The following is a 13577-nucleotide window of genomic DNA, read 5'->3' on the forward strand; positions in this document are numbered from 1 at the left end:
TAGGGGACTATTGATTATTATAGAACTATTGATTATTTTGTAAAATAATTTGCTGTCTTACTTTCGGCAAAATCATTTCAATTGGGATTTTGGGAATACTTTCAAAATATGAATGTTTTAGATATGTATATATATATATATATATATATATATATATATATATATATATATATATATATATATATATATTTTTTTTTTTTTTTTACCTAAGCTCCATCACACTGGTAACATTTCCTGATGGGAAGATCCTCCTGATGTAGTTAAAGTCTCCGACGTACAGGCTGCCATCAGCACCACACGCCAATGCAAGGGGTGCCAACAGCTTATTACCCTCTGCTTGCCCATTGCAGCTGGGGCAAGAGATGCTACGGCGCCGTCCATTTCCTAAAAGAAAATGTTGGAAGATATTTTTACAGATTAGAAAATAATTGTCAATGGAGAAAACAAAAGAATCCTGTATCAAGACAGTTTGTCATCAAACTAAAGGGAAACATCAGCAAATTCTTACCCATTATGCTACTGATGACAGGAGGTTGCTGGGAAACAAATATATTCTCACCGTTGCCTTTGTACAGGATGCCTATAAAGTAGTAAAAAAGATGTGGTTAAAAGACAATGCATACAGTTTGACAATGTCCTTTTAATCTACAAATTAAATCTGTAAAATGAATGCATAAATTAAAGGGACAAGTGGCATTTAAGGGACTACTCCAGACTGATTTGGCATTATAAAAACTATTTTCAAGCCTTCTTTTCCCTTAGTTTTTGTTTTCATATTTGGTCTCAGGACAAGTAAATAGAAAATGATTTAAAACCAAAAAAAAAAAAAAAATGTGACCTTGTTTTATGTTCTTTCTTACCAGCATCTAATATTACTCCTAATCCCACGGGGCTATCTTTGTATAGTTCCCTCGACACACTCTTTCTCCTTCATATTGGCTTACATTAATAGGTGTTGACTGATCAACAGCTGACAAGGTTGCATTCTGTGCTTCACTCTATAATGACGTGCGCTGCATGACAGACTAAAAAAAGGTGTTTGTGTGAGTGTGTCCATGCAAGCATGTGTTTATATGGGTGAGATCGATGAGGAAGTCAAGCCATGCTCAAAGAACTCTCCAGCTGTGTAAGTGAGGGCAGCGCAGAGTAAATGTCTTTCTAAATGAGTGCTTTTGACCTTCATCTACAAATTCCCAAACTAAAAACCTGATACACTTACACAGTGAACTGGGTGACAAGGTGTCGTAAGCTCCTGAGGACATGATGAACGAGGGATGAAAGGTTACCGTGCATCAGTACTTCTCAAATAGTGGGGCGCCCCCCTGGGGGGCACAGAGCAATGCGGGGGGTGGTGCACGTGACCTCGGGGAACATACTTTTTTGCTGTACCAGAATGAATTGTAATTGCACATCCACTCAGTAGGTGGCAGTGGTGCTCTCATTTTCAGCGAGCGTAGTATTTTTTTAACCAAACAACAGCACACAGTGAAGAGCACTGGATATATGAAGCTTTAAGATGAGGAAATATGACAAAGGTAGTATTCGGCTTTGACTTTTAATACAGTGGGAGACGAGGAAGGACCACTCTGTTTACTGTGTCTAAAAATGTTTGCAGCGGACAGCAGGAAGCCAAGTCAATTAGAAATATCATTATATCATATTATATATTCATTTATTTTGCTTGAAAAAAAATGAAAAAACACAAAAGGGAATGAAAAAAATGAAATCATTATCATTTTACACAAAACTCTCACACACACAAAAATGGACAAAAAGTATTGGCATTTTCAGCCTAATATTTGGTAGCATGACCTTTACACAAAATAACTGCGAACAACCGCTTCCGGTATCTATCAGTGAGTTTCTTACATTGCTCTGCTCCAGGTCTCTGAGATTTGGACGGTGCCTTCTCCAAACTGCCATTTTCAGATCTCTCCATAGTTATTCTACGGGATTCAGGTCTGGACTCTCAAACCATTTTCTAGTGCGTTTTGAAGTGTGTTTTGGGTCATTGTCCTGCTGGAAGACCCATAACCTCTGAGAGAGACTCAGCTTTCTCACACTGAGCCCTATATTATGCTGCAAAATTCATTGGTAGTCTTCAGAATTTATAATGCCATGCACATGGTCAAGCAGTCCAGTGCCAGAGGAAGCAAAGCAACCCCAAAACATCAGGGAACCTCCGCCATGTTTGACTGTGGGGACCGTGTTTTTTTCTTTGAAAGCCTCATTTTTCCCCCATGTAAATTCTATGTTGATGCCTTTTCCCAAAAAGCTCATCTGACCAGAGAACATTCTTCCAAAATGTTTTTGGCTTTCTCTGGTAAGTTTTATCTGATTCCAGCCTGGCATTTTTATGTCTCTGGGTCAGAAGTGGGGTCTTCCTGGGTATGCTACCATAGAGTCCGTTTTCATTCAGACGCCGATGGATAGTACGGGTTGACACTGTTTTATCCTTTAACTTGTCTGGATGTCACTCGAAGTTCTTTGTCCACCATCCGCACAATCTGTTGTTGGAATTTTTTTCTTTTCCGTTTACATCTAGGGAGATTAGCCACAGTGCCAGGGCTTTACACTTATTGATGACACTGTGCACGATAGACACAGGAACATTCAGGTCTTTGGAGATGGACTTATAAACTTGAGATTGCCCATGCTACCTCACAATTTTGCTTCTCAAGTCCTCAGACAGTTCTTCGGTCTTCTTTCTTTTCTTCTCTTGTGTGTACCAATCAATGTGGTACAAGGACACAGGACAGAGGTTGATTCAACTTTAATCCATTTTAACTGGCTGCAAGTGTGATTTAGTCATTGCCACCACCTGTTATGTACCACAGGTACGTAACAAGTGCTAATTACACGAATTAGAGATGCATTGCATAATTTTTCAAAGGGTGCCAATACGTTTGTCCGGCCCATTTTTTGAATTCTTTGTGTAAAATTATAATGATTTAATTTTTTTCCCCATTCTCTTCTGTGTTTTTTCATTGCACGCAAAATAAATGAAGATATTACCACCAGAGCATTTGTAATTGCAATCGTTTTCTGACAGAAATTGAGCATTCTCTGACAGAATTGAAGAGGTGCCAATACTTTTGGCCAGCAGTGTATCTTCTACAGTCTTACTACAGTCTACAATCTTTTCCATATGGGCATTCTTGACTAGACTTGAAATCATTCAGGCAAAATGACAGTCAAATTAGGTATTTTCAGAGTACTTTGATTTACAATTTATCCCGCCATTGGAGTTAAAAAATAATAACAACAACAACAAAAAAAAGATAAGACAAATGTAAGAACTAAAGATGACAAAGGAACAAAAAATTAGAAAAACTCAAAAGATGACAAGAGGAGACTAGAAAGAAGGGCAGGTAAAGGTCTGAAACATGAGAAATACCACAGAACGGGTGGAACTATTCCAAGCGGGAACAAAGGACTCTCTCTCGCTCTCTCTTGAGCTGGCACACGCACGAATGAACACACACACTACTTTCCATAATACGTACCTCTCCTACGCTCTGTTGATTAAAGCCTGTGCAAAAACAATCAGTTTGACAACCGCAAGGATTTAAATTATTTTAAAGTGCAATTAAATTCATCCTCTTATTGTTGTATGCTTGATTAAACAGTTAATATTGTTGATATTAATTTTCCCCTACTGTGGAGTAATTGAAGTGGTGATTGCCGCTACAACGTGTTGACCATGAAACTCAGAGCAGCCCTGAAAGCACAATGTTTCAGATATGTGCATTTTAAATTCAAGTATTATAATTGATTTGATCCTAATGTAGTAATTGTATTTCACTGCTTTGAAAACACAGTGTTAGTATATTCTACAAAACAACTATTAACGGAAAAACAAGCTATCTTCATCTTTCTGCTCTGTGTTTACCAGTATTGGACGTCCAATCCGTTTGAACTGGGAGGATGGCTGGGGGTATTTAAGGTCATTTGCTGTTGATTGCTACTTGAGTGCTACTCAATTACTTTCTGTTACGCCCCCACACCCAGGAAAATGTAACGTTTCACCCCCCCCCCCCCCAACTCTCTGTCGCCACTGTAAATACCGTATTGGCCCGAATATTAGAAGGTGTTTTTTCTATTGCAATAAGACTGAAAAAGCGGGAGTCGTCTTATATTCGGGTTCTAGACATTATACCCATTCACGACGCTTGATGGCGCCAGATATCATCGAAGCAAACGCTGAATTTGACTCCAAAGGCCAAAACGAACTCCTTATAGTTAATGCAGTTATTGCAATTTTGTTGTTTTATCACAATAGATTGGTTTATTTACATTTCAAAGCCATTCATTTACGAATGTGACTGCACTTTAGTTTACACATTAAAATGTTCAGATATTAAGATTTGAATGAGGCAAAATAACATGCTTTTTCTCTCAGATATATTGTTATAATCATTTGTTTCAGATGTACTGTGATTATTTTCTGTATAAAAATTAATTTGGTGTTCAAAAAGTCTTTTTTCAAACTTGAGTCTTGAAAAGAGGGGGTCGTCTTGTAATCAGGGCCGTCTTATATTCGGGCCAATACGGTAGTATCATATATCTATAAAATTTTTATTAGGACAGGTACACCTCTGTATAACATTGTGCCATTCTTAATATTACAGAAAAAATATAGACTTACAATAAAGGACAACTGTATTACCATTGTTTTGTTTTTTACAAAAAAGAAAAGCGCATCAATTTGCCTAAATAAAAAAAAAAATAAAAAAAATCACATCCAAACTTAATGCACTCAATGTACATTTTTTTAACCCTTAGATACTGAAAAATAAAATTTAATAAAATCAAATAATAATAATAAATCCAAATTGATTACAAACATTAACCCATGAGGACAATATGCCAAACAATTTGACCGGAAAAAAAAATATATAAAAAATAAATAAATAATAGAACAAAAACGACAGTGTCATTGGACAGAGGGACAATTTTTATTTTTGCTGCAGACAATATAAACTCCTTTACTATGGTGTGGGGTTATTTTGCACTGAGCAACTTGGTATGCCACCTAATATGATATGAAGAGTGCTCACTGGTTTACTGATGTAACACTGACAAAGCGGGACAACTGTTGGCAATAATTGACACGTTTTAGCTAAAAAAAAAAAAAGAAAGAAAATCAAGCGTCTTATCAATGTGATTGGGTTCTAATGTCTTTAAGTGACTTCTCAACACTGGATGTCCCGGGTTGTTTTTAGCTATAAAGAAAGACCGGAAATGTGTCAAATGACCCTGATACCAAACTGACGACTTGGCTCTGTCAAACAATGGACCACCAAAACAAGTAATCAAGCAGACAACCCTACACACTCCTGTGGAGTCGCTGCCTAGGTATGAACGGGGTTTCACTCTGGATAGCTGCAATTAGCATCTTGAATATTTGCAAATCCAGGGCTCCCTTGGCTTTGTCAAACACCGAGGAACACGGAGATGGCCAGTCGCCGTGTTCTACCAATATGATTGACATGGCAGCACTGAATGCATATGTGTTGTATCAGGCATGCACAAGAAGGCAAAAGAGACGGGTGGACTTCTTGGTGGGTCTTGCAAAGGAATTGGCTCACTCACGTGTGCGCAAAGAAGGCGGAGAAGGAAAAATTAGCCCAGGAAAAGGGCGAAGTGTGACCACATAAAAAGTTTTTCATTACACCATCCCTTGTACAGTATATAGTTTCTTTTGTTGTCTTTTTCACATGTTTCTTTATTGAATAAAAAGCTTTTCTGTGCAAAAAATGACTCGTGTTGTGCATCATCAGCCATCCATCATCAGAAATATGACAATTATAGCTCCATACATACAAGAAACAGTGCACCTACAGTAGATATTCAGAGAGATTGAGACGGCTGTTCTTTCTCAATGTTGTAATGTCAGACAGTCCTCCGCAAACAGTCAGCCCTGCCCTGCAAACACTCAAGATGCTAATTTGAGCAATTCAACCCTGTGGTTTTGGGAGTGTGAATGGGAATGACTAATGAGGACCTCAATGCTCACAAAGGATATGCAAGTCAGATGAACCTTCTCTGGATAAAAACAAAAAATGATTTGTATCAACTGATCCACCCTTGGTAGTTCTAATTAAATTGATTTGCCTTCCTGCTGTCCGCTGCAAACATTTTTAGACACAGTAAAAAGACTGGTCTTTCCTCGTCTCCCACTTTATTACAAGTCGAAGCCAAAAGCTGAACGCTACATACGCTTCATAATATTTCCTTGTCTTAGCTCTTCATATCTCCAGTGCTCTTTGCTGTGTGCTCCTGTTTGATTCAAAACGCTGCGCACACTCCGAAAAGGACAGCTGAATGGATGTAAAATTACACTTTATTGTAGTTCCTCAAAAAAGTATGTTCCCCGAAATCACATGCGCCACTCCCGGCATCGCTCTGCACCACACTATTTGAGAAGGTTTTGGGTTACAGAATATAAAGTGACCCAGGAATCTCACCAAATGAATAGGCAGTGGAAGTGACCTGTAAACTCACTAAAATGAACAGAAAGCCCCCAAAATCGGAAAAACTGGCGGCAAATGCTCTGGTTTCGAACAAACAAACGTTCATGCGTTCCTCCTAGTCTAAATGGATTGGACGTCTCGGGCCGTCAATGGCAGCCATAGAGTTAACAGAGACACTATTATGATGGAAGATTTTGGTAGTAACTTGGTTCTTTTTCCCTTTTTATTCATTTATTTTTATTAAACATTGGCACCTTTTAAAAATGATTTCTTGAATCTTGGCAGGAGCATATGAATAACATTGTAACATTTTGTCACACCCGATATATATGGTCCATGGTAAATGGACTTCTATAAGGCCTTTCCATCTTTAAGGCATTCAAAGCACTTCGACACTATATTGTCATTCCCATCAGCCAGGTTTCTGGGCTGTCGCTGAGCGACACTGAATTTGAGCTCCCTCCAAGGCATTTCTATTGCGTTTAGTTCTGTAGACTGGCTAGACCAGGGGTCCCCAACGACCGGGCCGCGGACCGGTACCGGTCCGTGGCAGAAATAATAAATAATTTATTAATGACTGCATTCTGGCCGATTGACTTTGGCCTGTGTCGCTTAACACACCAATATCCCTGTCTACTCTAGATATACAACCACAGGATTGGAGGTCGTCATAGAAATGCATTGACTGGGCTGTTAGCACTAAATCTCGTTTTGTATATCTATGCGCGCTTGCACTCGATAACAATGTATGACGTAGGTCGTCGCCAATCACATTTCTTCCCGGAAATAATTAGCCCCCACACTAGAATGACTGAATAACAAACGTCTTTGGACAGACTTTTTACGGGGAAAAGGGAACCTGACGAGCCAGAAGATTTGCCTACAACCTCGAAGAAAACAAAATTTATGCTACTTCCCAATCACTAAAGACTCACGAACTGCGAAGGAGTGAATTCGTGACCCATACGTGAATAAACCGAGTGATATTAGCATGTCTGTTCAACAGGAATATCAGCTTGTAGAGATCGCAAATCACGGCGACCTTAAACGTACATTTGAGACAGCAACTCTACCGAAGTTCTGGATTAAAGTCATTATGGAATAGCTTGACACCGCTACGAGCGCGCTGAAAACTGTGCTACAATTTCCAACATCGTGAACTTGTGATGCTAGCTTCTCTCACTCTCCCATCTCGGGACCATCTCGTCTCAACGAAACAAACTCAGGCCTCCCACTGATTCAGCGGGTGAGTTGTATTTTTCCCTGCACTTAACACGACGGGGCTAAAAATAAATGCTATTTTATATTTGCTGTATTTTTCTGGCGCACATTGCCGGTGTTCTGACAAAGTTGGCATGCGCGTAATGTTAAAAAGGACCGCGAATGCAGCGATTCCAAAGTGCACACTACAAACTGTCTTTAAAGAAAGGAATATTAACTTACGTTTGCCATGTTAGGTGCACACAACAACTGCACGTAGCCCTCTCACTTAACAACTTCGCCGTGTCGTTAAGCATTAATTTACGCCATTTCCGTGTTGCACATGTATGTTTATGATGTAAATAGTTTTTTAGCACCATTGGATAACATTGAGAGTCCAACTGAATATAAAAGAGGGCTTTTTTCACCACCACAAAAGCTTTGGGAGCGAAATTTTATAAGGGTGCAAAATTTGACAGAACACCGGTCCGTGAAAAAAAGACCCAAATCACACCGGTCCGTGGTGCAAAAAAGGTTGGGGACCCATGGGCTAGACCATGCTAGAACCTCTTTATGCTTTTTATGGAGCCACTTCTTGGTTTTCCTAGCTGTGTGCTTTGGGTCATTGTCATATTGGAAGACCCAGGCACGACCCATCTTCAATGTTCTGACTGAAGGGAGGAGGTTGTTCCCCAAAATCTCAAAATACAGGGCCCCAGTCATCTTCTCTTTAATACAGTGCGTTCGTCCTGTCCCACGCACAGAAAAAAAAACAAAAAAAAAAACAACAAAGCATGATGCCACCACCCCCATGCTTCACAGTAGGGATGGTGTTCTTGGGATGGTACTCATCATTCTTCTTCCTCCAAACATTGTTAGTAATACTGTATATGACCAAAACGTTGGATTCTACTCTCATCTGACCACAAAACATGCTCCTATGACTCCTCTGCATCACCCAAATGGTCATAGGCAAACTTAAGAAGGGCCTTGACAAGTGCTGGTTTAAGCAGGGGAACCTTCCATGCCATGCATGATTTCAAACCATGACATTTTAGTGTATTACCAAGAGTAACCTTGGAAATGGTGGTCCCAGCTCTTTTCAGGTCTTTGACCAACTCCTGCTGTGTAGTTCTGGGCTGATTCCTCACCTTTCTTAGCATCATTGAGACCCCACAAGGTGATATATCTTACATGTGGCTCCACTCAAATTGCAATTGAACGTCATGTTTAGCTTCTTCGTTTTTGTAATGATTGCTCCAACAGAGGACCTTTTTCACCAAGTTACTTGGCAATTGCTCCATAGCCCTTTACAGCATTGTGGAGGTGAACAATGCTGTCTCTGGTTTCTTTGGACAGCTCTTTGGTCTTGACTATGGTATAAGTTTGAATCTTATAGATTGCATGAGGTGGACAGGTGTCTTTATGCTGCCATCGACCTCAAACAAGTGCATCTGATTCAGGATAATACATGGAGTGGAAGTGAACTTTTAGTAGGCGGTGATAAGATAATCATTAAATGGTTATTAAATATTTGCTTTTACCAATAAAGACTCATAATAAAGTAGTGATTGCTATAATGGAATGTTCCATGACTGATTGCAGTAAAGAGACATTTTTGTGATTGATAACTATATACATGTTTAGCTCTTGATAGAACTGCCTTGTGATTCTGACCGGTTTAAATTGGCCCAGGTTTCACAGGTCAACTTCAAGGACAAGTCACAGACATAGAGAAACTAAACTCTCTGGGACATTTAAGAAATCATATCATTGCATTTTATTACTTGCCAAATGCTACTGCTTCATGAAATGTATTTGATGAGATAATTATTAAGATGTTCATATATAATAACTCTAATCAATAGCTGCTCGCAATGAAGAAATGCTTATTGCTGCTCGCGATGAACAAATGCTTTTGCACATTGTGCTCACAAAGAACGAATGTTTTTCTTGAAGAAGCCTTGAAGACTCTTGCCTTCCCAAGGGCAGAGACAACAACAGAGACAGTTTTGCTTTGCTGGAACTGACACACATGTATTAATCCCACCTACATGCATACAAATAGCCAAACAAATTCAAAGAGGTGTCGCCCGCTTTGCTCGCCATCCTTTTAAGGTTGACACCTCTCCTTTTAAGGTTGACACCTCTCTCGTTGCTAGGGCCATCCCAAATAAAAAAAGAGGTGAAGGATTTTTTTTTTTTTTAAAGAACAATTGCGGAAGCTGTACAGTTTTCCCTCCTTCTCTTTGCAAGATTTTCAACTAAATTGAGTGCCTTCTCTCCTTATTTTGGGTAATATTATAAATATTTATCTAAGGATTCATATTTGAACTTGACAGGCGGACTGACAGGTCTTTCCGGGTCAGAATTCTGGCTGATAGACAGGTGATCAAATACTTATTTGTACCTGTATCAAACAAATAAACTGTTAAAAAAAATCATGCATTGTGATTTCTGGATTTTTCTTTTTAATTATCTCTCTCACAGTGGACAAAACCTACGATGAAAATGTCAGACTCCTCTATGATTTCTAAGCGGGGAGAACTTGCAAAATAGCAGTGTATTCAAATTCTTATTTTCTTCACTTTATATATAAACAGTATATGTGTGTGCGTGATAGTCTTCTTTTATATGCTTGTTTTAGACGATTTTATCTTTTAGATGATTGAACTACCGCTGTCCGAAATGCATGTAAATTTAAGTACAAGATGCAAATGTATGTATTTGATGATTCGTGTTCAATATTGATTGTACCATTTTGTATATCCAGAATGTGATGTTTATCGAGAGTCCATCCTCCAATGTTAGAAGCGTCCATCTCGTCTCCTTGTAAAATGGCTGTTCTCTTCTCCCATAGGATCAGGTCTAGGCAGGACTCATATTCAAACCCCACCGATACTAAAAGACAAAAAAAATACTCAGCTGTTTCATAGATCATTATCCTCGTCAAAGTAAATTCTGTAAATTCAGTGTTTCAGTAAGTCAAAGCAATACAAACACCACTAAATTAAAAAATAGAAAAGAGAAGTGTTAACCTCCATCTGTCTGGGTTTATAGAATCTACGGACTCCCGTTGTTGGTTTACTAAGGGAATTCATTGTGTGCTCCGTTGCTATACGCACACACACACAAACATGGTTTAATGAGACCTTTGGTCAGAGCTGTCTGCCGTCTCTATAACAATGTAATGTCAAGGGTCTGACATATATACAGAAAGATCATAAAGCTGACAGCTTTTTTCCTGCCATTTCAACTGTGTGGAGAAAAAGGAAACAGCAATTGAAATATACAAAGGACTGAGTTATTCAAGAAGAGGAAAAAATGTGAAAAATAAATATTGAATACGTAAAGATTGCATGCATACGTCGACATTAATTTACCATTCTCTGTCTAAGCAGTTGAACAGAACTAGTGAAAACCAACAAACAAACAAATACAGTGGGGCAAATAAGTACTTAGTCAACCATTAATTGTGCAAGTTCTCCCACTTGAAAAAATATGAGAGGCCTGTAATTGTCAACATGGGTAAACCTCAACCATGAGAGACAGAATGTGGAAACCCCCCCAGAAAATCACATTGTTTGATTTTTAAAGAATTTATTTGCAAATCATACTGGAAAATAAGTATTTGGTCAATACCAAAAGTTCATCTCTATACTTTGTTATGTACCCTTTGTTGGCAATAACGCTGGCCAAACTTTTTCTGTAACTCTTCACACGCTTTTCACACACTGTTGCTGGTATTTTGGCCCATTCCTCCATGCAGATCTCCTCGAGAGCAGTGATGTTTTGGCGCTGTTGTTGGGCAACCCGGACTTTCAACTCCCTCCGCAGATTTTCTATGGGGTTGAGACCTGGAGACTAGCTAGGCCACTCCAGGACCTTGAAATGCTTCATACAAAGCCACTCCTTTGTTGCCCTGGCTGTGTATTTGGGATCATTGTCATGCTGAAAGACCCAGCCACATCTCATCTTCAATGCTCTTGCTGACGGAAGGAGATTTTCACTCAAAATCTCTCGATACATGGCCCCATTCATTCTTTCCTTTACACAGATCAGTCGTCCTGGTCCCTTTGCAGAAAAAACTGCCCCAAAGCATGATGTTTCCACCCCCATGCTTTACAGTAGGTATGGTGCAATTCAGTATTCTTTTTCCTCCAAACAAGAGAACCTGCGTTTCTACCAGAAAGCTCTGTTTTGGTTTCATCTGACCATAACACATTCTCCCAGTCCTCTTCTGGATCATCCAAATGCTCTCTAGCGAACCACAGACGGGCCTGGACGTGTACTTTCCTCAGCAGGGGGACACGTCTGGCAGTGCAGGATTTGAGTCCGTGGCGGTGCATTGTGTTACTGATAGTAGCCTTTGTTACTGTGGTCCCCGCTGTCTGTAGGTCATTCACTAGGTTCCCCCGTGTGGAGCTGGGATTTTTGCTCACCGTACTTGTTATCATTTTGACGCCATGGGGTGAGGAGGGAGCTTAAAGTCCGTGTTGCCCTACGACAGCCCCAAAACATCACTGCTCTAGAGGATATCTGCATGGAGGAATGGGCCAAAATACCAGCAACAGTGTGTGAAAAGCTTGTGAAGAGTTACAGAAAACGTTTGGTCTCCGTTATTGCCAACAAAGGGTACAAAACAAAGTATTGAGATGAACTTTTGATATAGACCAAATACTTATTTTCCACCATGATTTGCAAATAAATTCTTTAAAAATCAAACAATGTGATTTTCTGGGGTTTTGTTCCCATTGTGTCTCATGGTTGAGGTTTACCCATGCTGACAATTACAGGCCTCTCTAATATTTTCAAGTGGGAGAACTTGCACAATTAGTGGTTGACTAAATACCTATTTGCCCCACTGTACATACAGCCATGTCAAATACCCGGTGGAAAAGCAATTGCAGCACACTAGCTTGAAAAAGGACATTCTGGACATTTTATCCTTCAAATATTTTGTAAACCTGATCAAAGTACATCAATGATAATACAAACTTTTAAAATATGATAAAGTGGGACCTTTAATATCTACACTGTTGGCCAAAAGTATTGGCACCCCTGCAATTCTGTCAGATAATGCTCAATTTCTCCAAGAAAATGATTGTAATTATAAAATGCTTTGCTAGTAATACCTTCATTTATTTTGCTTACAATGAAAACACACAAAAGAGAATAGATAAAAAAACGTATTAAATTAAGTTAATTTTACACAAAAGTCCAAAAATGGTCCGGACAAAAATATTGGCACCCTTTTAAAAATTATGTGATGCTTCTCTAATTTGTGTAATTAACAACACCTGCTACTTACCTGTGGCACATAACAGCTGGTGGCAATAACTAACTCACACTTGCAGCCAGTTAAAATGGATTAAAGTTGACCTGTGTTCTGTGTCCTTGTGTGTACCACATTGAGAAGGTAGATAAGAAAGGAGAACTGTTTTAGGACTTGAGAAGCAAAATTATGAGGAAGCATGGACAATCTCAAGGCCACAAGTCTATCTCCAAAGACCTGAATGTTCCTGTGTCTACCGTGCACAGTGTCATCAATAAGTGTGGACGGAGAGGAAAAATTGATGAGGGATTTTAACGAAAGGTTCTGCGGATGGTGAATGAAGAACCTTGACTAACATCCAAACATGTTCAAGCTGTCCTGCAGTCCGAGGGTACAACAGTGTCAACCCGTACTATCCGTCGGGGTCTGAATGAAAAGGGACTCTATGGTAGGATACCCAGGAAGATCCAACTTCTGACCCAGAGACATAAAAAGCCAGGCTGGAGTTTGCCAAAACTTACCTGAGAAAGCCAAAAATGTTTTGGCTTCAAAGAAAAGAACACGGTCCCCACAGTCAAACAGTGCAGAGGTTCCCGGATGTTTTGGGGTTGCTTTGCTGCCTCTGG

General features: G+C 39.4%; 1 protein-coding gene across 10 annotated transcripts in view; it reads right to left on the minus strand.

Moving 5' to 3' along the window:
- tenm3 (teneurin transmembrane protein 3) overlaps nucleotides 1-13577 on the minus strand; it is a 451194-nt gene that overhangs the window by 83322 nt on the left and 354295 nt on the right. For all 10 annotated transcript variants that reach the window (XM_057842847.1, XM_057842853.1, XM_057842852.1 and 7 more), the window contains 3 exons: nucleotides 10434-10577; nucleotides 509-580; nucleotides 207-384 (listed from right to left, as the gene is read on the minus strand). In XM_057842847.1, coding sequence (XP_057698830.1) covers nucleotides 207-384; nucleotides 509-580; nucleotides 10434-10577 — 394 coding nt within the window. The remainder of the gene's footprint in view (nucleotides 1-206; nucleotides 385-508; nucleotides 581-10433; nucleotides 10578-13577) is intronic.

This window comes from Corythoichthys intestinalis, chromosome 8 (genome assembly GCF_030265065.1).
Source record: "Corythoichthys intestinalis isolate RoL2023-P3 chromosome 8, ASM3026506v1, whole genome shotgun sequence".
Classification (NCBI taxonomy): domain Eukaryota; kingdom Metazoa; phylum Chordata; class Actinopteri; order Syngnathiformes; family Syngnathidae; genus Corythoichthys; species Corythoichthys intestinalis.